This window comes from Populus nigra, chromosome 10, assembly GCF_951802175.1.
Source record: "Populus nigra chromosome 10, ddPopNigr1.1, whole genome shotgun sequence".
NCBI classification, from domain to species: domain Eukaryota; kingdom Viridiplantae; phylum Streptophyta; class Magnoliopsida; order Malpighiales; family Salicaceae; genus Populus; species Populus nigra.
The window spans coordinates 13109103-13131452 of record NC_084861.1 but is presented as its reverse complement, the minus strand read 5'-3'; the positions used below and the strand labels follow the sequence as shown (position 1 = coordinate 13131452).

The 22350-nt window shown below is 34.6% G+C and overlaps 3 protein-coding genes across 3 annotated transcripts; 1 reads left to right on the top strand and 2 right to left on the bottom strand.

Moving 5' to 3' along the window:
* Positions 1-853: 853 nt before the first annotated feature.
* LOC133704993 (peptidyl-prolyl cis-trans isomerase FKBP20-1-like) lies at positions 854-3641 on the top strand. The gene is made up of 6 exons (XM_062130078.1): positions 854-982; positions 1253-1375; positions 1453-1586; positions 1673-1752; positions 2704-2796; positions 2906-3641. The coding sequence occupies exons 2-6, from the start codon at positions 1267-1269 to the stop codon at positions 3054-3056; spliced, it is 567 nt and encodes a 188-aa protein (XP_061986062.1). The 5' UTR covers positions 854-982; positions 1253-1266; the 3' UTR covers positions 3057-3641.
* A 3078-nt stretch (positions 3642-6719) lies between these two features.
* LOC133705002 (aspartic proteinase PCS1-like) lies at positions 6720-9177 on the bottom strand. Its single transcript, XM_062130087.1, has one exon. It carries the CDS (start codon positions 9035-9037, stop codon positions 7505-7507), a length of 1533 nt encoding a protein of 510 aa, XP_061986071.1. The 5' UTR covers positions 9038-9177; the 3' UTR covers positions 6720-7504.
* An 8279-nt stretch (positions 9178-17456) lies between these two features.
* LOC133705847 (probable E3 ubiquitin-protein ligase RHC2A) lies at positions 17457-19112 on the bottom strand. The gene has a single exon (XM_062131246.1). It carries the CDS (start codon positions 18961-18963, stop codon positions 17755-17757), a length of 1209 nt encoding a protein of 402 aa, XP_061987230.1. The 5' UTR covers positions 18964-19112; the 3' UTR covers positions 17457-17754.
* Positions 19113-22350: the final 3238 nt, after the last annotated feature.

Here is a 22350-nt window from a genome sequence, read left to right as displayed (position 1 = left end):
TATGAAAATTATACCAAATAAAAACCTAAATCAATTCACAAAACCAAAATTTGAACTGCATTTTAAAATAAATAATAATTCTTTATTAATCATAGCAACTATTTTGCTGTCATAGGAAAAAAAAAACGTTAATATATAGATCATAGAAGGGGTCAAAGTGTTGATTCTACTCTAAAACAACTCAGGTGCAACGCACCTACTTTACTGACAGGTGCCCTCAAGTGTTTTTTTAGATAATCAGCCGGTTATTTTAGATTGACTATTTTAAATGGATCATGTCATATTAACTGTGGCATTGTGTAATTTTAAACCCATAAGAAATCTTATCCGAAGATGTTTCATTTTATTAATTTTTTCCTTTTACTTTTTTATTTCATCCTCAATTTTTTTACAGGTGTCGACTGGAATATTTTTGAATTAGTCATATCAGAGTAATTTTCATATATTTTAATATTAAATTTATGTTAAGTAAGAAATCAAGTCAATAAATTTAAAGATTGATATGATAAACAGAGTTTAATAATATTATCAGATAATTTTCTATAACCTAAATGCTTTTTGTTATGTTTATGAAAAATCTAATTCGACCTGCATTGTAGCGCTGACATATAACTATATAAACTTGTTAAGTCTACAAAATTAAAAACTTAGAACTAATATTAGACTCACTCATCCGATACTGAAACAACTGAGCCCAAGAGATCCAAGCTTCCAACGGTTTGGGCCCCAAATAACAACATAGCCCGTAGACCTTAACCTTCTTTCTTTCTATACGTGGATCGGGCTGCAAGCCCACACTTCCATTTTACGCGCAGAATATTCGTTTCTTCACACAAAAGAAACTAGCTACACAGTTTCAATGAAAAACCTCACAAGACGCCTATGGCCACCGATATCCACGCCATTTTCCCCGATATATCGTCTGCAATTCAACCTGATTTCTTCGTTTCTTTTCAGTTTCTCGGCTCTATCACTGAATCAGGTCAGTTAACAAAATAATAATAATTTCATCGCAGTTTCTCTTTTTCTAATTTTTGTTTCTTACTATGTCATTTGAACTTTCGTTCGATTGTCATGCATTTGATTACTTGTTTTTTTTTTTATTAATATAGAAATGCGGGGCAAAATGAAGTGGTATTAATTTCTTGATTAGTAATTAAAACCCTTGGGATTGTCGTTAAATTTGTCTTTTGGTGTTTGATTCTAGTTTAATGCTAACTAACCGTTTATCTGATTTAATCGGATGGATTAGGTTATTGAGGAGCCATGGGTGATTCTATTGATTTATCCGGGGATGGAGGTGTTTTCAAGTCAATCTTGAGGAAAGGAAAAGCTGATGCGATTTGTCCTTCGGAGGATCTTCCTCTTGTTGATGGTATGTTTTGCTTTTGTGGACTATTATTAATATTAACCAACAACACCAAATAGGATATGAATTCTTGCTTTGAACAGTTCAATATGAGGGCATGCTTGCTGAAACCGGTGAGGTTTTTGACACGACACGCGAGGATAACACTGTCTTCTCATTTGAACTTGGGAAGGGCTCGGTGATTCAGGCATGGGAGATTGCCGTGAAAACCATGAAGGTTTAAATATTCTTTCTCAGTACAAATTTTTTAAGTTTTTTGTGATTTTTATACCTGTATTGTAACTCATTTCTTGGTCATACCAGGTCGGGGAGGTTGCAAAAATTACTTGCAAACCAGAATATGCGTATGGCAGTGCAGGTTCCCCGCCAGATATCCCACCTGAGTATGTCAATGTAGATTCATATTTTTTAATTTCTTATTTAGATCCTCTTACTTATCTGTTACAGAGACTTGTTGAGTATCGAAAATGCGTTGCCTGTGAATTAGGAATATTCATTCTCAAGATCAAAGGCCTAAGAAAGATATACTGGAAATGAAATGAATATTTTGGAGTCTTGTGTTTCCAAAAGCATTGCCTAATTATTTGTCTACTGTGTTAATTAACTAAAACATTTGCAAACTCTGAAGCATTCTTTTATTTAATAACGCATTACAACCATTAGTTTTTGGCATGTTTTAGTAGAATCACCCACTGCCACCATCACCACCATTTTCACCTGATTTTGTTGAGTATCCTCGTCAGAATCCTTATTGACCACCACCATCTTCAACCCAGGCAGGCTGAATAATCATACCGGCACCCTTATTGACGACCTATTGAAAGTATTAATTAAAATCTGCATATGTGCACAATCAACGAGGTATCTTAAACTGACCCATAAAGGCTAATAGGAAGCCCATCCTTAATTTTGCCCTGTATTGACTTAGACCTCCCCTTGAGACAGCCCTTTGAATCTCCCCCAAGATTTAAACCTTGTTGGATATCAGTTGGACTGAGTGTTTTTCTAAACAAGTAATCCAATTCTCCTTGTGGATAGTTATGAATGTAGTCTAGGATATTCTATGTGGGAAATTTGATTCCTAGTTTTTGAGATATGTTAACAAAGGATGTATTTCTCACCTCCTTTTCTTTTGTAAGTCACAATATAAGAAACTTATATAAGGACTTCTTCTTGTATGGATAAATAGTCTAATGCGCCAGCTTGTGCATGAAATTGTCGGTCATCATTGGAGTGCTTTAAAATCTTGGCATGCTCTTGGTAATTGTCTTTGCTCTATCATATAAATGGGGATCTGTACCTCTGCTGATCAGATATTTGTATGCTTTAAACAGCGCAACTCTTATCTTTGAGGTGGAGTTAGTGGCCTGCAGACCACGGAAGGGTTCCAGTGTAACCGATGTTTCAGAAGAGAGGGCTAGGCTAGAGTAAGCTGTACATCTAAAATAGATGAATCTGACAAATTTGTTTCTTGGAATTTTCCACATTGACATGCAATAAAATGGCTTTATCTCGCATGATTTAATGTTGAATCAGGGAGCTGAAGAAGCAAAGAGAACATGCTGCTGCAGCTAAAGAGGAAGAAAAGAAGAGGAGAGAAGAGGCTAAAGCAGCCGCTGCTGCCCGCATGCAAGCCAAGCTGGAATCAAAGAAAGGTCAAGGAAAGGGAAAAGGGAAGGGAAAATAAGGCCATTGAAGAAAATATATTCGATATATGAGGAATTGAATGCAGCAAATGAGCATGTTGTGATATGAAAGACCTTTAGATTATATGGGTGACTAATATCTTAGCCTTCCTCTCATGAATTTAGTGTTGTGGACTTGTCAAGATTGCCCCCATGTCTCTGAGACAGTTCAAGTCCGAATCTGATCTCACCTTGGATGGTGTGCTGAGTTGATCTTTTTAGACGAGGCAAAGGGCTGGAGATCCTGAGTCCGCTCCCTCCTTGTTGAAATCATATGGTTAACACATTATGGTGCCAGAGCTTTAAGAAGAAATCCATTGAGTAATGAGGTGTGCTCTTCTTAGATGGGTTTATTAATCAACCATTGCTTGTGCGATGTGTGGTCTTGTAGAAAATGGCTCATGGTAGAGGAGTTTTGCAGCATGGGAAGATTTAGGTTCAAGGCAACAGCCTAAGTCCGATCTCAACTTGGAAGACACTCAGGTTCATGAATTTAGGCCCTGGCCCGCACATTTCAGTATGCAAACAATAACCCACCCTGTAAAAATTTTAAGGGGTTGGAGTGTAATAATAGTTATTTTTTAAAAGTGTTTTATATTAAAATAATTTTTTTAATTTTTTAAAATTAATTTTTGATGTTAATATATCAAAATAATATGAAAACATTAAAAAAAATAATTTGAAGTAAAGAAAAAAATAAAAAAAATTAATTTTTTTTAAAAACACTTTTAAATTATAAAAACAAATAAGCTCTAATGTCATTTAGAATCCAGTCTGCCTTAGCCTCCCTTTCAATTCTTTCAAATCGACAATCCGCCAAACCCCAATCTTAAACTGAAATTTCCTAGTAAAATTTCAATTTCTCAGTAAAAGAAGCATCCTCGTATAGCGTTCTGAACGCACAATAAATGCTACAACCGTGCAGAAAGCTGAGAAAGTAACGCCGCTTTGGACTGATTCCGAAAGCATATGTATGCCACTGAAAATTGAAGGCTTCAATTTGCAGCCTTCGGCTCTGAACGAAGATTCTCGGATCTATTTCCGAGATTGTTTGGCTGATATCATGGTAGAATATAACCATCATTCTGCGCTTCTAGAGCACTGTTATACACCTTATATCTAAGACATTGACTATACAGGAACCTTCATTTCTGTAATGTTAAATCAACTGTTACACCAACGCTAAGCTGCACTCTAAAAATGAGACCTTCCATCTTTATCAATGAGCTCATATATGCAATTATATGTAGCTTCTAAATCCATCAAACTATGGGCTGTAACAAAAGCATGTCCAGTCCACCTTGTCCATTTCCATCACAGACAGGGCATGTTCCCTGCCGTAGCCATGGGCCAATGCAATTCGCACGGAGCTGCAAAATGAAAATATTTTCTTGCATGAGGTGTCGAATCTTACGCTGTTTAAATGCAACCGCAAAGCCATTAAAGATAACTGCTTTGCACACGCATAATATTCGTTTTTTAAAATCAATTAATACAGGACTATTTAACCAAACGAGAAAGACGGTAAGAGCTGAGGAAAGAAAAGACAAGAAAAGGGAGTCCTGAAATAACTGCAACGTAGCAGATGCAAAGAAATTGCTTCAACGAGCCGCATGAGGAAAGTTTGAACTGAGTTTCTGACTATCCAAGGAAGCAAGTTAGAAACCGAAAGGCATACAAGAGTGCACATTGGTTTTTGTTTTAGCACTTTAAATTTGTCGTAACTATGGCTAGTACTCGGTTAATAAAACGAAAGGGTGCCCCGACCCTGCAAGAGTCGTAGTTTGTGATTAAAATTAGGAGTTTTTAAAGTGTTTTTTTATTTAAAAATATATTAAAATAATATTTTTATTATTTTTAAAAAATTATTTTTAATATCAACTAATTAAATCAATTTTAAAATTAAAAAAAATTAAAAAACTTTTATAACACAAAAATAGATAAATAGATGGATACCGATGGAAACAAGTCAAGGTACGGGTCACTCCTCCCAAATTACAATAACTTGCTCGAAGCACCCAATGCGTGTCAGCTCCTCATCTGAAGACTTCATGCTCCCAATAGCATTGCCTGTATCTTTCTTCTTTTGGAGCTTAAATAAACAGAGAGGGCTTCATTAAGTTTTGATGGTCAATAATTTCAATTTCTTTTAGCGATTATATTCAACACTTGAATTATGTTGGGAGAAATGAAAACCTCATAAATTCTTTAATCTTGATGTCGATCGTATGTGTTTTGATCAGAGTGAAAAAATTGATGAAAACATTTTTTTTTTTTTTTTTCATTTTGGATCGTAGATTTGGATCTTATCAGCAATCTCTGCACGGTGTTTTTCAATCTTCTTCTCAAAGTTTTTTTCAATGTCAAATGTTAGGCCACGCATGGGCAGACCGGAGTCTGTGGACCGAATACCGAGCCCAGCTTGAAGAGTGAAGCCGAGTTGAACTCCACTTGCGTAGCTTGAAAAATGAAAAGGATGAGGTCTGGTCTGTGTGAACTCAACTTTTACCTGAATATAGTCCTTGCTGTAACTATTACTTATTAAAATATTTTTTTATTTCAAAATCTATTCAAATAAATTAATTTAAAATAAATAAAAGTTAAATATTTTAAAAGTATAATTAGACTGCAAAAAGAAACACCTTGTAAGAAATAAAGACTGGCATCCATGAGAAGTCCACTTCATTCGTTCAAATGAAGGACCTGTACTGCTACTTTATCAAAGATAAAACTAGCCAAGTACAATCCTTCATTATTATACGACCTTTATACTTTAGATCTGCTAATCTCCATTATTAAAAAAATAAAATTAATAAAATCAACTAAGATTCGCGTTGCACATAAGATTTTTTTTTTAAAAAATAGCATAATAAATAAATAAAAATGATAAATTAACTTTGGTTCGAAAAAATTTGGCAAAATGATACAGTTGGATCACATCACACTTTCAAAGCATGATATTGCCAAATTCCAATCTTTTATCTCAATAAATTGACCGTTTAGATCCAGTTGTATTAATTAATCGATCATTTTATACTAAAATTATAATTTTATGAATTTTTTTAAAAAATACATTTCATTAGTCAATACATGTTTTTGTTCAAGTTGTTGAATCAAAAGTATACTCTAATTAAAATATCAAAAAGATAATGTTTTCAAATCAGTGAATGATTTTTTAACAGTCAAATATAAATTTATCATAATTAAATAAAGATTTCTATGAAACAAATTATATGGATAACCTAGCATGTATATATATATATAGATCTAGACTCGAGGAGGTCTGGTAACTCCAAACATAAATAACAACTCAAAACAACTATAATTTTTGATTCAATTATTAAATCATGTTTAAATTTTTATAGGAGTTTCTAGAGATTTTTTTTTTAGAGTAACTAATGTGTTGTTATTCAAACTATCAAGTCATTAGATATAAAATATCTTACCAAGATCCCTTTTAATTTTGTCAGTATTGAGATTTTTTTTATAATTTTTGAAATTAATCAGCCGGTTTCATTAATTATTACAAACATTCCATCAATTAAGCTTCAAATAACACTATTTAATCTCATCAGCTTTAAAAACACAACAATGCAACATTGTACTAATTCACCAAATCTTTTTAAACATACAGCTTTTTTAATTTTCTTACGGTAAATGCATAATTTATCCAAAAAAATTTAGGTGCGCTTTTTTTTTGAAGGAAAAGTTTTTTGGTCAAACCGTACATTGTTGAATGACTAGACATACGAAAGTCGTAAGACAGTTAACAGTGCCAGACTGGCACAGAAAATCTCGAAACCAAGAAGCAGTAATCACCAACAAAGCATCTACGATTACAAGCAGTGCGTTTGCATGAAAAGACAGAAGAGTACCTTAACACGAGAGGGACAGACATCGTGATTGATGATGAAATTTCACCTCATCTCTGCTGTAGCCCCAAAGAAACGAGTCTCAGAAAACAGCCAAGAGGGCATGTTTTGGTACACACCTAGTAAAATGTGTCGGGCATGGCATCCGTAAACCAACTGTCCTCAAATATTAAACCCTACTTTACCACCTGGCCCCAGCCTCACCAAATTCAGAGATTCAAGAATCACAAATATAAATGCAATGAAAGTAAGTTGAATAATATCACGCAAGTTTCAACATTTGATGCTCCGAGATCCAAAATTTCCTTCACTTTCCGACACTGTCCGATCAATGGGCCACCTCTGGAGCATCGAGGTGATCCATGGATTGGACACTAACTCATGGATCGATCCGATGATACCAACTTTTCATTGCTACCAAAAACCATCTAAACCTTGTACAGTCTTTAAAATAGGGTGCCCCCCATTCATCGAAGGCTGATAACGATGTTCCTTAACAGCTGAAAATGTAGACCTGATTAGCCCCCACGTGTGAGCTGACTGGGTGCTAGAGTAGCTCTGTTACTTCTGTCTAAAATTTAGACATCCAAGCCAAGCCGTTGACCAGCAAGATCACACCTAACCTCAGCAAATCCAATCCTAGATTTTTCAAGATCATACTCCATCCAAACATTTTGTTGTTGATGATGACCAATCACAAAGGACTCAATTCCCAACGAGTCAGAGTTTCCAAAAGTAAAGCACCACACTGAATCTTTCCCTCTAACTTCACCCGGAACCCGATACAGCAACCTTTGACCCGATACACTCATCTCGGCTCCTCTAAACATTAAGTTAACAACCGGTAGATTTGGCAAAGCAGCTCGAGTCGGTTCAATCAAATAACACAGATCCATTGCTCCTTGAAACACGTAATGAGGTTCATTTAAAACTCTTAAAACCCCTTTAGTTTGCAACAGAAATTCCTGTTTTAGAGCACTGTAAACCGGCCCCAACAAAAACGTGAATTGGGTACCCGAGTCCACCATAGTTTGACCAGCACCGGTATGGTCCGGCACAAACACCGATTTGGGCAAAGACAAAACTTTGTCACTTACCCTTATTCCCTCGAGCTGAACCGAGTAAGCGACCCGATCAAAATAGGGTAACGGGGTCGACATTTCAACCAAAGGAGTGTAATTTAATGGTTTAAGCCACGAGAAACTGGCTTCCCCGAGAAGCAAAACACCGGACGAGTCGCGATCCGATATGCAATACGAGAATTTTCGAAACCCCATCTGGTTCACGAATGATAATGAACCACGGTTCATGCCCATTAACCCGGTTGTCTTCGCATCTTCCTCTGAATTGGAGCTAAAACCCGAATCCATGCACCCGAAAACGGTTGCAGGTCCCGTCACCGATCCGACCCGGAAAGTTTCAAATGCTAGGTTTCCTTCGACGGAGGAGGCATCCGCGTAGGAGATGATGAAGTGGCAGAGCTTGGCCGGGTCGCAGGAAACGGGTAGGGGTAGGTCACGGGTTCGGGTCTCGCAGGTTGGTGAAGAGCAGGGAATTTTAGTGTATGTTTTGGAGGCAAGAGGATTAAAAATTGAGTTAAAGTTTGGTTCTTTTTTGCAATGGAGCCAAGAAAGCTCACTCCCTGTGTCCAGGACCATTGTAATGTTTTGCAGGGGTGTACCAGCTGTGAGAGAGACGGTGAGGGTAACGTTGTGGTGAAATAACAGCTTGTCCGTGGTTTTTGAGGTGGTGGAGAAGAGTCTTGGCGTAGAGATAGGAGTACGGTGCTTTTGGGTTCTTAGAGCTAATACTATTGGTGGTTGGTTCGAAGAGAGACAGTGCTTGGATTGCAATAAAATGAAGGAAATGAATAGTTGAACGAGAAGCTGAAGAAAAGCCATGATGTTTTGTTTACTAATGTACTGTTTCCCTTGGTTGGGGCTTTGCTTTCGTTTGCTTATAATTGAAAACTTTGAAAGATCAATGAAGGGAGGGAGGGAGAGAGCTACGGTTACTGCTTGAAATGATGCATTAATTGAAAGAGTATACGCGTTGTTAGTTTTGGGGGGGTTTTGGTATTGGGGACGGTTACAAAACAAAAGGCTTTTCATTGGAGATGATATAAATGACAAATTTCAGTGCATCAGAGCTGTTCATGGGAGTTGATTTTCTAAATGAAAATGACAAATTCCATCTGCAAAGTTCACCCACAGAACACAAATTTAGATGAGTAATTATAAGATAATGATGGTTATTGAATCAACAACGAAACCTGGAAAAGAAAAGGAAAGAAATGGAGATTAATATATATATGTTTGGTGGGGAGATGACATTTAGCTAGGTCCCAGGTTAGGTGCTTAGTTAGTGATTTATTTTCCATGAAATCATAAATTAAAGTTTTACTTTTACCAAACTCCTTTTGTTGTCGTAGGTAACTAGGAAGTTTTCTAGCCATGGTTTAGCAATTGCTTGATCTGGCATGAAAGAAAAACAGCTCTTAAATGTGCTAGGCAGTGCATTGCGGTATGCATTTTGTCTCAAATTGCTTTTCACTTTCCTTGCATTCTGATAGGTAGCAGTTGCATAATATTGCCTCAAAATGCAAGATATCCCTTCCAGAATTATCAATTTAGATAAGTCAAAACTAGTTTATCAACACTCGAATCTGATGATGAAGAAACAAGAAATTTCCTATTGTAAAGTACAATTCCTACATTGAAATTACATAACAAAATAATGTAACCCTGTACTCTAAAACAATGTCCAATTACCTTTGAAAGCTTATTTTATTAACGTTTCATCGTAACCTGTGCGGTTCCATATTGTCTTGTAAATCTTACTCTCGTTATCAATAAAACAACACCATGAATCCACGATATTATTACAAAGTTCAACTTGATTTTTTCTTCTTCTTGGATCTGTAATTACTTGCAATTTTTGTCTTCCTGAGAAATCTCTGTTTTTTTAGTTCAAAGACTGTATTTCCAACTGCTTTGAGACAGTTTTTCAATGGCCAACGAGCCCTTCCAAAAAGGGAATCTCTGGAAGGTGCAATGGGGACAATAAGTGGATAATATTATATAAACCAGGAAGATGAATTCCAGTAATGGCAGCCACCAAAACCCTTTGCTTGGATATTAGAGACTTTACTTAAATTTTGACACTTGAACAATAATAGACAAGTGGTTGGTTAATTAAAATTGATTTATGTGTAATACATCGGTGATTGCGACACAGAATTAAATAATGGTTTGAGATCTGAAACTTTCGGCAAAGATAATTAGCAGTCGAGGCTTTGGTCCGAGGGGGAGGAGCTAGCTTGCCAACTCTTCCCGTCTATAAATTGCACCGGGGAGAAATCGTGGAACTTTAGGTTTGTTTTGATTGATGATTGATCGATGGCCTGTCATGCATTATAAATTGTAACTGCAACTGTAGTTTTCAACCGAGGAGCCATGTCTGCTCATTAAAAATTTACATAACAATTATCGTTTATAATATTCGGTCTTGACTGACAAAATCAGTCAATTATGACATGCTGAGAGCAGTTTTTTTTTAATTGAAATTTAATTTCTCAAGATGTAATTTGCTGACGCAGGGATCAAAATCCTAAAATGCAAGGATAAAACATGATAATTGCATCAGAATAAATTCCAATAAGTTGTCACGAGTTCTACGATAATTATTAAATTTAAAATTTAAAAAATTAATTGAGATGCATGTAAATTAATTTAAATACTCACATATATATATATATAAAGCTCCACCAGCTAAATAAAACAGGAAATAAATTAAAAAATTAAAACTATAACATTTGAATCATAAAGCTGAATTTTATACCAAAAAAAAGCTTTAAGCTGTGAATTTTTATTAGCTTTCAAATAAAATTTTCATACATAATTTACACTCAGTTTTTTTTTTCTTGCTAGACGTTGCTCATCGCAAATCTTTTTGAATCTAAGCTATGTTTAGTATCAATTCAGTACAGAAAAAAATCAATTTTAAACAACACCCAAATAGCAATACCAAATGATGCCTAATTCATTTTGAGTTTTTTTATGGAACATTAGAAATAATAATAATAATAATATATGTTTAGTTTGATGTAACTGACCATAATATAATATAATAATGATGGCTTATTATGTTTTTATTATTGGTTGTGTGATTTTTATAAATGTAATGTAATGTAAGATTACAATTATAATAGCTTATTCGACTACAAACATAAAAAAAAAAAAAAAGACTCTAATAAACCATCTTAAAAATAACCATACAAGGGCCTGATTGGAGATTTTTATTATAGGGATTAAAATCTATTTTTTAAGAAACTACAAGGACCAAAAAAGCTCTTAACAAGGGCCGTGTTAAAATAAAAATAAAATATAAAGAGCAAATTATCAAGAGTACAAGGACGACTAAAATAAAACTCGTGAAAACACGTGTGTGTGTGTATAATATATAGCTTTCAATCGTGCGAGAAGCCAAGTCAGAACTGTACTAAGGAACCTCCTATCTGGCTAGCTAGCCAGCCAGCCAGCCAGCGATGCCACCAAACCAACCTCTCGTTGTCCATCGCGCATCGAATAGTTATTGCGCTCTCAGCTTTTCCACAATTATGCTACAAATTTTCTACAACAAAGACAATATACGTTGGCGTTAAAGCATACATATATACATTTCCTCGGAAATTAAGTTGGTGGCGTTACATTGTACATTTCATGTCCGTTGGTTAGTTGATTATTACAGTACTACAGGGCTTCCCCACCCAGATTAAAACATGTTTCTCCTTCTAGTTCATTGCCTGGGACGTCCCTGACCCACTTTCCAAATTGTCCAGCAACTTCGATGTTTTTCTTTAACATTTGCTTGTTAATTGGGTTTACATACGAGGTAAGAATCAATCTCCTTTACCCATACTGCATGTACGTAGAACTTGAATGCCATGCTTGAATGCGAAGCAAAGTTTTATGAAACTGGAGAGGATATATGTATTGTCCATCATTAATCAGAAATGAATACAAACTTAGTTACTGCCTACCTTGTGGTGAAACCAAAAGTATAGAACTTGAAACTTTGCAGGGATTGGCCTTCAAGTCAAGTGTTTTACGCAGATAGACGTATGAGATATTTGGTTTCAATTCAATTAGGTATACTCTAGTCGATAGCATTAATTTGTTTTGATTGCTGCTTCTAAACAAAAAGATACCTTACAATAAAATTGGTACTTGTCTAGCTAACTTTTGGATTCATACGAAATTTGCGTGAAGAAATGGGAAATGGAAAAGTCAAATTGAAGGCCAGTGTGCTTTCATAATCAAAAGTCATGACTTAAGAAGGTGAGAGACGCATGCAGAGCGTTATGTGAACTTGGTTCTACCTAATTGGCATCTGTTTGCATAACCTTTTATTTATTTATTAATGTTTTAATTTGCAGATATTAAAAATAAATTTTTACAAAATTTATTTTCATGTGTTTCTTAATAAAAAAATATTTTAAAAAATAATCATAATCATATAATCTCAAACATCTCTTTAATAACTGTAATGCGTTTTTCAACAAAAAAAAAACATGTTTTTAAATATAAAAACCAAGACCCCACTTCATTGAGTCTTTTATCAGACTAGCATAATTTGATAAAAGTTTTTCAATAATGTGTATGTTTTTTAAACATTGTTTTTATTTATGTGTATTTTTTAAGTTGTTAATGGATGATTTGAAATTGTAAACAATTTATTTACATGCTCATTTGTTAATTAACAATACATGATATGCAAGATAATTTTAAAATCAACATGACAATTAGTAAAAACAATATCACAAAAGTAGTAATATTAAAAATAACTCTTAACTAGGAAAATAATACGACATAATTATGCATAACATAATAATACATCTAAGTCTATTTATGTTTTCTACAATGACAAGTAAATGGATCAGCTTTATCAATAATACGACTTTCATATGTATTTGTAGTCTTATCCTTTAAAACAATATCTAAGTTCAATATCTCTCATAAAAAGTTAATTATAGTATGACATGTCTCGAATCAAATCAAGAATATATATAATAATAAGTAGGTTCATTATTATCTTTGAGATCACAAAAATCAACCACAACATGTCAACTATCATATAAGAATTGCTCAATTTATTATAAAACAAATAAAAATTATTAATTTATAAAGAGGAGTATTTATAAATACATCGTAAAATCACAATTTTATTATGAAATCACCGTCTTGAATCGCAATTGTTAAAAAATCATTATTAAAAATAGCTATGGCTTTAAAACCGTTATTCTAAATTATATTTTTTTTTATTTAAACTAGCAGTTTTTCAGTGACCACGATTTCCAAAACAATCCTTTATAAACTATGTCATTTCCCCGGAATTTTTCAAAACTGTGTCATGCCCTGTTAACTTTCTCGGAACTGTGTTCCTTTTCAAAAAGAAAATTCCACTTGATTAGATTTGAGTAAGTTGATTCCAGTAAAGTTTGATTGTTTCCGGGGAGGCATGCTTCTTTTCGTACAATATATATATCTGACTCCCATGCATGATTGCTCTGATCATACAAAGACTCGTCCAAATCTTTCCCAACCACTTGACTCTGTTGAATGTTGACCTTCGTTAGGCACACGTCGGTTCATCTTTCACATCTCTCCTGCATTCCTACCTTCTTCTTTGGAATAGACACGAAGATCATGTCATGACAGCACTGCAGTGGAAATTCGCTTTTGTACTGCTAGCTAGAGGTCCCCTCTTGCCCCCCTGCCGTCCTCGGTATTTCAAAGAGGAAAATAAATTTGAAACTAAAATAACATGGCAATTCTTGTAAAATCCATGCAAGTGATCTCAGAGAATTGGTGATTGTTTATGTAAAAATAATATTATCTTAAGAGTAGATGCTATTAAATTTAGATCATACATTTTCAGAACCAGTATAAAAATTCTAAGAATATTGAACAGTAAAATTTAAAAAAATCTGAGAAAAACACTTAAAAAATCATTTATTTATTTTTTACAAAAAAAAAAGTGAAAAAAACAAAAATATTATTTTCAAGTAATCAAACATCCGGTTGAATCCCCAACCTCATTTTCAAACATTTGTTTTAGAATTCAACCGCATGTTCACACAGAATATATATAAATCTAATGCTATGAAACAAAGTTGAAAAGATGCCTTTTAAAACTTTTATATTTTACATTTTGGTTCTCAAATCTTTAAATTACTTTTAATTTGATTCTCAATCTTTTAATATTATAATATAATCCTTGAATTTATTTTTGCTTATACAAAGTGATAGTATAATTTTTTGCTTGCAATTTACCGTCATATGCATAATTGGCCCATCACAATTGATTAATTTAGTGACTTGTTGACCTATAATCTAGCCCAAGCAAGGTTGGTGGAATATGTTTTTTAACAAATCAACATTTTAAGCCTTTTTACTAAAAAAAGAGTTAAATATTAAATTAATCCAGCATCAACTTTCTCACCCATGACTCAGTAGATCCTCAAATCAAATCTTACAACCATGTCACTTGCAAGGGTGTAGCTAGGATATTAGGTTTGGGGGCAAATTAGAAAAAAATAAAAACTTTTAGGAGGAGCTGAAAGTTAAAATTTAGTAATTTTAGTGCTAAGATTTATAATTATTCAAGGGGGAGACATGGGGAAAAAAGATTTGCAGGGGCCCTGCCTCCCCCCCGGTCATATGCCTTGCTTAGTCTCAAAGATGAAGTAATTCAATTTCACATTCCTCCTACGTTATTAGTAGCATGAAAGATCATGGGAGTTATCTTAAATTAAATAAATTTGCAATCATATACTTAAGAACTACTTTTAGTCTACATGCATAGATGAAAATTATATCCATTGAATATTAGTTTAGGAAGTGACGGTTATATTTTAAAGTGTTTTTTGTTTGAAAATATATTAAAATATTTTTTTATTAAAAAAACAATTTCAAAACACAAAAAAATTAAAACAAAGAAAATATTTAAAAAATTCTTTTTTTTTTATTGATGGACCAATAAAGACTGTACTGTTATTTGAAGTTTAAATTGATACGATTAGGACGTAGATGTTACTGGAAGACTTACCCTGTTATACAAAATAGATTGAGCTATTAATCTTATAATCTCAAATATATAAGAAATATTTGTCGCGCTATCATACTGGATGGATGCTAATTAGAGTTATATTTAATTTATGTGGGTTTTAATGTTTCAAAATTGTAGGATAGAACCATGAAGCCATGTGATGAAAACAAAGAATAATTCACATGGATTTGGCCAAAACCCTGATACAGATATGCAATAATAATAATAATAAAATTAAATAATCAGAATTTGTATTGTTCTTTAAGATATCATATATACATTCAAGTATATTATTAAAAAAGATCGGTTAAAATTGGCCCTTCAAGCTTTATGTCCTAATTCCGCCATTGAATTCATATGGGCTGGAAAATACTCGAACCTGTGAAGGGTATTTTGTAGGAAACAACTGTAAGGTGACAAAAACATAAAATATACACCTCACATGCATGATTGGGCCTAAATCATCACATAATGCATACAAAAACACAGGACAAACTCTTCTGATGAGTTAAAAGTCATTTTTACTGGAAGAGGAAATTATTTACTCACAGCTTTATCTGAAAGTGGCTTGAAATATCTGGGCAAACTGGATATAAATCTTGGTTTTTGTCCGGAGAAAACTTGAGGAATAGCAATTTAATCAGCGCAAAGGCTTTGCCAAAGGCTCAACTTAATTGGTGGTTCAAAGGGATTCACATCTTGAACATGGCGATGGAAATGCGTTCTATGAACAGGCAACATTGCCGATGTTGCAATGTAATGGAGATATAACAATCATCAAGGAGTCCATCTTAGAATGCAAAGCCTCCCTGGTCGTTTTTGGGTTTTTATCTCGATATAGGCATATACTCTATACTATGTGGCCGCGTTCAGAAATTCGAAACCCGCTGCCAGAGAAAATAAACGGCTTAGAGGTCGAACAATCAGCGGGCCCAAAATTGATTTGCCGTCTAGACGGCATGTTACTCATTGTCGCTGCACATACGCAACACATCCCACATGTTAGCATCTAGTGTGGGTTTCGAACAAGGCATAAAAAAACATCCAAGTTGATTTGTATAAGGAGGCTGACATGATACTCGTGGGTTTTAATGAATGGTTCAAAATTCAGACATTATACAGAACGTTTGATCGTATCTTCTTCTTATGTTGGAAATGTACTTCGACCAAGAAATGGGCGTCTGCCACAGCCAGATGCAAGGATTCTCCCGTGAACTCGGATAAAATCCAGCATAAAGTCATTTTTCTTTCCATGCTCATTGATCCCGATTAAACGCGACGTAGAGATAGGATGAAATCTTGTTGCACATGCCTGGCAGATAATTTTGGGCTCACCGCAAATCAGATGTGTAAGAAGCTGGCAACTGAAAGTTCTAATATATTGCAAATTCGCTAGCGGCAAAATTGAAATGGAATAATTTTCGTTATTCATACTCGTGTCTACATTTCTTTCCAAAGTAAGGTGTTTGCAAAACTTTCACTCGTCTAAGGCATGATTTCAAGTGTATCTCACTGCTTTTCGGTCCTAGTTTGTCCCAAGAGTATACACGACGTGTACAACTTGGTTTGCCAGCTTAGGAGGCCCGAATTTTGTTGGAATGAAAACTGTAAAGCGTCCCAATGGACAAAATCTCACAAGAATATTTAGCATTCCTGACAATACCAATATGATATCTGATTGCTACCCTCCATAGTTCTTCACATTTTAATTCTTTTTTATTGCAACTCTAGCTGAGCAAGACAGATAATTCGGATTCCAGGCTCAACTTTGACAGCACATGTTTGTCTATAAAGCAAAAAAAAATTAAAAAAATCATTGATCACTTGATGCGATATGTTCTATTGAGTGAGTTTGTTTTTGCAAGTTAAACTTTTTCAAACTTTCACCTACAAATCAAAATGGTATTTTTAAAAAATTTTAAATGATTTTAATATATTAATATTAAAAATTAAAAAAAATCTAAAAAATATTATTTTAATATATTTTTAATTGAAAATAACTTTTTAAAAAATATAATGCAAACCCCACTTGCCAAACACCCAAGAGAACTGCTGTGACACGGGTTTCATGAAGAGTTCAGTTGAGCTCAACACCCTTGGCCTTTAGGTTGAGACAATAGTGAAATCAGTCCAAGGTCACTCCTCTATATTCTAGCAAGGGTGAGAAGTATGTCCTCCTAACCAGTACTCCAAGAAGATTCAACACAAGGGTTGATCAAGATAAGCATAAAGAAGCAGTCCCAAACAAAGCTAAGTGCAACATGCTTGAAACTGAGAGGTGCTAGAATTTATAGATTTCTTGGAAAAAGAATGACAGAAGGAAAACAACTGCTGTTCTGATACTAACTTACAAATACCAAATAACGAAAAATTAAAAAAGAAACAGAAAAAAATAAATTACAAGGCCTACAGTTCACTACATGAAAACTAGCTAAAGACACTTCAATATAGTTAGGTGCCTTCTTGCTCCAGAATGTTTCTCTCCAAATGCCAGACCCTAAACATCTTTCAGGTACCTTGCTCCTAATGCTTCTTCGCAGGTCATTTGTTGAGATTGCATTGTTCCTCCACAATTCATCAAACCATCAGTTTTCGATAGATTATGAATTGAACTCGCAATTGGAGTCATTCTCAAATCTCCATATATACATTTCAGTAACAAGCACCTAAGGAAGCCAAAAAGAGATCATTCATTTGTTCAACTCCTGTTAATTTATTCTCACCGTCTCCTTGCACTGTTAATCTCTCTAGCCCAGTCTCTTCTCCTCATTGAAGAGGAACTGCGAAAAACTGAATATGGCCTACTGCTCCCTGTAACTCTGGAATCCAAATTCGAACTATGCCCCGTGCCAAAACAAGCAAACCAGTGCCTCAAAGCTCTCCCAAAACCAAGCCGTCTATTACCACCACTACCCCCACCACCATTTTCCCTCCTTCCACCCCCTCTAGACCCCCAAGATACCCTCCTCGGCAATCCACCATTGTTAAAGGCACCATCCATCTCTGTATAAACCACAGGCAACTCCCTTTCTCCCCTCCTCGCCCCTGTAAACCTCCCCACCGCATACCCTCCTCCGGGTAACCTCCATATCGTCAATCCAACTGCCTCCTCCTCGTTATTTCCCTGCCCATTCCCCGCTTCAGGCAACGGACTCGCAACCCCATTATCACCATCGCCACCATCTTCATCACCAGAAGGCAACTCACGTCGACAAACAGGACAAGAATTACGAATAGATAACCAAGGAAGTATACAATCAGTATGATAAATATGTTTACAAGGCATCTCCCGTGCTTCGGATTCTAATTCAAAAGCCTCTTTACAAACAGCACAATGAGATTCAGTAAAAATATGGGATTCATTAACAATTACCGTAGGCATCGATTCAATCGCGGATTTCGAGGCCGGTGGATGCTGATTCTCATACCGACCAAACCCTCCATTTATTTCAATCTGTGCTAACTGATCTAACAATCTCTCAAACCCTGATCCCAGCAAAAACTCCGACATGCTCGGCGGCAACGGCCTCAACCCGGACCCACCACCGTCATCGTAATAAAGCTCAAACCCACCACCACCTCGGCCACCGTCGTCTCCCACCACGTCATCCGCCGCCCCTCCAGCCCCACCACGAAGCAAGATCACAGGATTCATCGGAGACCGGTCTCCGCTCCCGGCGCCACCACCCCGTCGGTTCCGGTTATGGGGGATTGAGCGGTTACCGATCATGAACATGGTTCCGGCAGCGGGAGAAAACCTGCGGTGTCGGTCACTCGATATTTCTGTTTGAATTACGTGCGGTGGGTTTTCGATTTCTTCAATGAACCCGGATTCACATTCTGCGCAAGTTAACGAGTCTTGTCTCCAAACCTGAACGAAACGGCTGCATCCATAGCACCAAAAAGACGGCGTTGTTGGAGATGACATCAAATTCAAACAAATCCAAAACTTATTTTGGATCAGATCTGGTGAAAGATTAAAGCTTTTTGGTGTTTGGTTGGAGAGAAAATTGAAGGGAAAATTTGGGGTTCTTATTTTAAAAGAGAAAAATGGGAGGGGATGAGATTACATGAGTGGAGGGGGGTGATTTAACGGCTAAGACGTGTAAACGGAGTTAGCGTAGTTATAACGCGACACGTGTAGTGTGATGATTGGTGACATATAAACGGACGTTTAGTTGGATTTCTTGGTTCGTATAGTCAGATTCGATTCGGTGTGCTTTTTTTTCTTTTTTCTATTTGATTATTGTATAACAAAGGAAGGTGGGTTTTGGAAGGAACGCTCCTTTTTCTTTTTTTCTTTTTTTTTTCTTTTTTTTTTGGAATTCTTCCAACAGGAAGGTTTTGGTGTATTTTAAGGTTACAGCCCAATAAAGTCACGTATTAAATTAAACTCAATATATAAATTGATTTGAATTATATTTATTTTTTTGGTGAGTATAATTACAGCCCTGTATGTATGTATGTATGTATGTATGTATGAAAGAAAGCCTGAACAGAGAGAATAAATTGATTTGAATTGAATTAACAATTTTTACTATTTTATTCTTAATTCAAAATTTATTTTCTTTGTAAAAATCATTTATTTTTGTTAAAAAAACCTTATATTTATTTAAAATGATGTAAAATATTTTTTAATAATATTTTTCATTCTAAATTACTGTAACAGATAAAAAGTCCCAATTTTTATTTATTTTTGCACATTTTTTATAATTTGAATTCCGTTGAAAATCCAAGTTAATGTCTTCAAAAGGTTTTTAAACATAAAATTGATTTAACACTGTAAATTTAATTCAATCCACCGGGTTACAAGATTCCAGATAGTATGTTAGGAAATACTTTGATACTTTATGACTCCCATAATGATTGTAAGAGCTTCTCTCATTTTAATCATTTTCACTTCAAAAAAAATATCAAAACCCAACAATCACTTGCATAGCTTTTTAAAATCACCGTGTTTGATTTTAATTTTATTTTTTTTACAATTGAATGTTGGTTTTTGTTCACTTCAAAAAAACATATATCAAAACCCAACAATCACTTGCATATTTTTTTTAAAATCACCGTGTTTGATTTTAATTTTATTTTTTTTACAATTGAATGTTGGTTTTTGCTAACAAAAGCAAAAAAAAAAAAAAAGGAAAAATGAGTGATATCAAAAGACTTCTAAAACTTCAAGCTTTACGGTTGATCTACAGTCGTGGACACGACATTTTGTTGCCTTTTTCGCCGGAGCAAGCCATCTTCATAGAACAACCGCGAATAGATTATTACAGCTGCATTAATAATGTAAATCCCCCGACATTCCACTATTTGCTGTGTTAGCTTTTAGGGTCATATTGGCTAACAATGAATGCATGTCCGAGACCTTTGCGTTTAGCAATTATTCCCTACCAAAAAAGGCTCAACAACATCCAATGTTCTCGTAATTATATGTTTATCTATATGAAAAAAATGTAAAACACAAGGGAAATGGATATGTTTAAGAGGAAATTACCGACAATTACATGCCTGGATGCCACCTAAAATCTACATGGTTTCCTTTGTTCGTGTAGATTTTTTTCTAGATTCCTTTGCATAAGTAAAATTCCCAAGTTCATTCTCTAGAGAAGATGAACATGACCACGGTGAGAGCATGAAAAATATTTTATCCTCTTCACTGTAGTAGTAGGATTGTTTGGAACCGTAATTGAAGCTACTTTTCAAAGTATTTTTCACTTAAAAATATATTAAAATAATATTTTTTTTATATTTTAAAAATTATTTGTGATATCAACAAGTCAAAATCATTTAAAAATACTAAAAATATATTAATTTAAAGTAAAAAAATAAAAAAATTATTTTTTTAAAATATTTTTGAAATATAAAAATAAATATTAAAAAAGAAAAACCATCCTCCTTCTTGGAGTTTTAGCATCGAGATGGATACACTAGAAACCTAGCATGATTCCTTTTTTTTAAAAAAAAAAAAAAACTTAAAGCAAAACTACAATAGTTGGAAGTCCATGATAACGGAGAGAAAATTTAAAAGAATCATGTTTCTATACGATCCATCACCAAAAAATCCACTTGGCGAGTGCGAATGAGAATCAGAGCATATTAAAAGATATTCCTACGTGCAACACGTGGAGAGCGCTGACTGGCATCATAATTCATTCGAGGTTCCATTTCGAGGTATGATATTTTTACGGATAAATAATTAAATATTACTTACCATTCTTGTAAAATTACGGGGCAGAAATTGCATATCAATTGAAAGCTTGGGGGGGTTGAATTGAATATCCTGGGAAATCTTCAAACTATGTGCGGTAATAAAAAAAACCAGCTCTTTGTAATATTTGTATTATCTAACTACTTCAAACCCGTGCGTTTTCACGCGCGTTTATAGGCCATGAAACGTGGCACCCGCGGCATTGCTGAGTCATGATCAGAGAGAAGATGGACCCGTCTTTTCCATGACACGTCACCATCTACCTCCATAGCATGAATTCATGTTCCCTTCCGCAAGGCTGCGTTTGGTTGGTTTCTTCTGCCGTGTAAAACTTTATTTATTATTAATGGTTATTTGTTATTGTTATTTTTTAAAGTATTTTTTATTTAAAAATATATTAAATAATAATTTTTTATTTTTTTTAAAATTTATTTTTAATATCGGCACATTAAAATAATTTTAAAAACAAAAAAAATCATTTAAAACAAAGAAAAAAAATTCATTTTTTTTTCCGAAATCACATCTAAAACATAAATGATATAAAAACCCTTGCTTCTTAGAAAATTCTAATCCTGGTGCCTGCAATTTGTAAATGGTTGCATTATTGATCCTTGTAAACGTAGAAGAAGACACCGAGCACATAGCTCTGCATATTATACAATTTTAATAAATGGCTGGGTTGAATTAATCAATAAAATAGAATTTCGGTTGATCAGCTGTGGTGGTTCTCTGACCTGGCTTGATCTCTATCGGCATGATCACACATGGGGGAATCATCATCAATGATGCGAATCGGAACAATTACTGTCGAAGATTAGGACCTTTCATCAAATCCTAGCCATTATTAATTTAACAGCACCCTCCCGTCCCTCCCTCTGTGCACGCTCAAGTGTTAAAACAGCAGATTACTTCATTATCCAGTCAAAGCCTTTCCAAAACTTGCAAGATGCCGATAAAATTTTAAATGGCGAAAAAGACACCTTGAGAGTTTCCACGTGGTCAGCTGATCTCCAATAAAAACCCAGAACTCCCCCTTTCCACGATAAGCGTAAATCTCGTTTTAAGGAAATTAAACAATTCGTGGAGTGTAAGATGAACAACAAG

Excerpts from the sequence above, each read along its gene's own strand:
- LOC133704993 (XM_062130078.1), top strand. The coding sequence starts at position 1,267 with ATGGGTGATTCTATTGATTTATCCGGGGATGGAGGTGTTTTCAAGTCA. Across the intron at positions 1,753-2,703 it reads CCGCCAGATATCCCACCTGA|CGCAACTCTTATCTTTGAGG; the intron begins GTATGTCAATGT and ends TGCTTTAAACAG. Across the intron at positions 2,797-2,905 it reads GAAGAGAGGGCTAGGCTAGA|GGAGCTGAAGAAGCAAAGAG; the intron begins GTAAGCTGTACA and ends ATGTTGAATCAG.
- LOC133705002 (XM_062130087.1), bottom strand. The coding sequence starts at position 9,037 with ATGAAAAGCCTTTTGTTTTGTAACCGTCCCCAATACCAAAACCCCCCC.
- LOC133705847 (XM_062131246.1), bottom strand. The coding sequence starts at position 18,963 with ATGTCATCTCCAACAACGCCGTCTTTTTGGTGCTATGGATGCAGCCGT.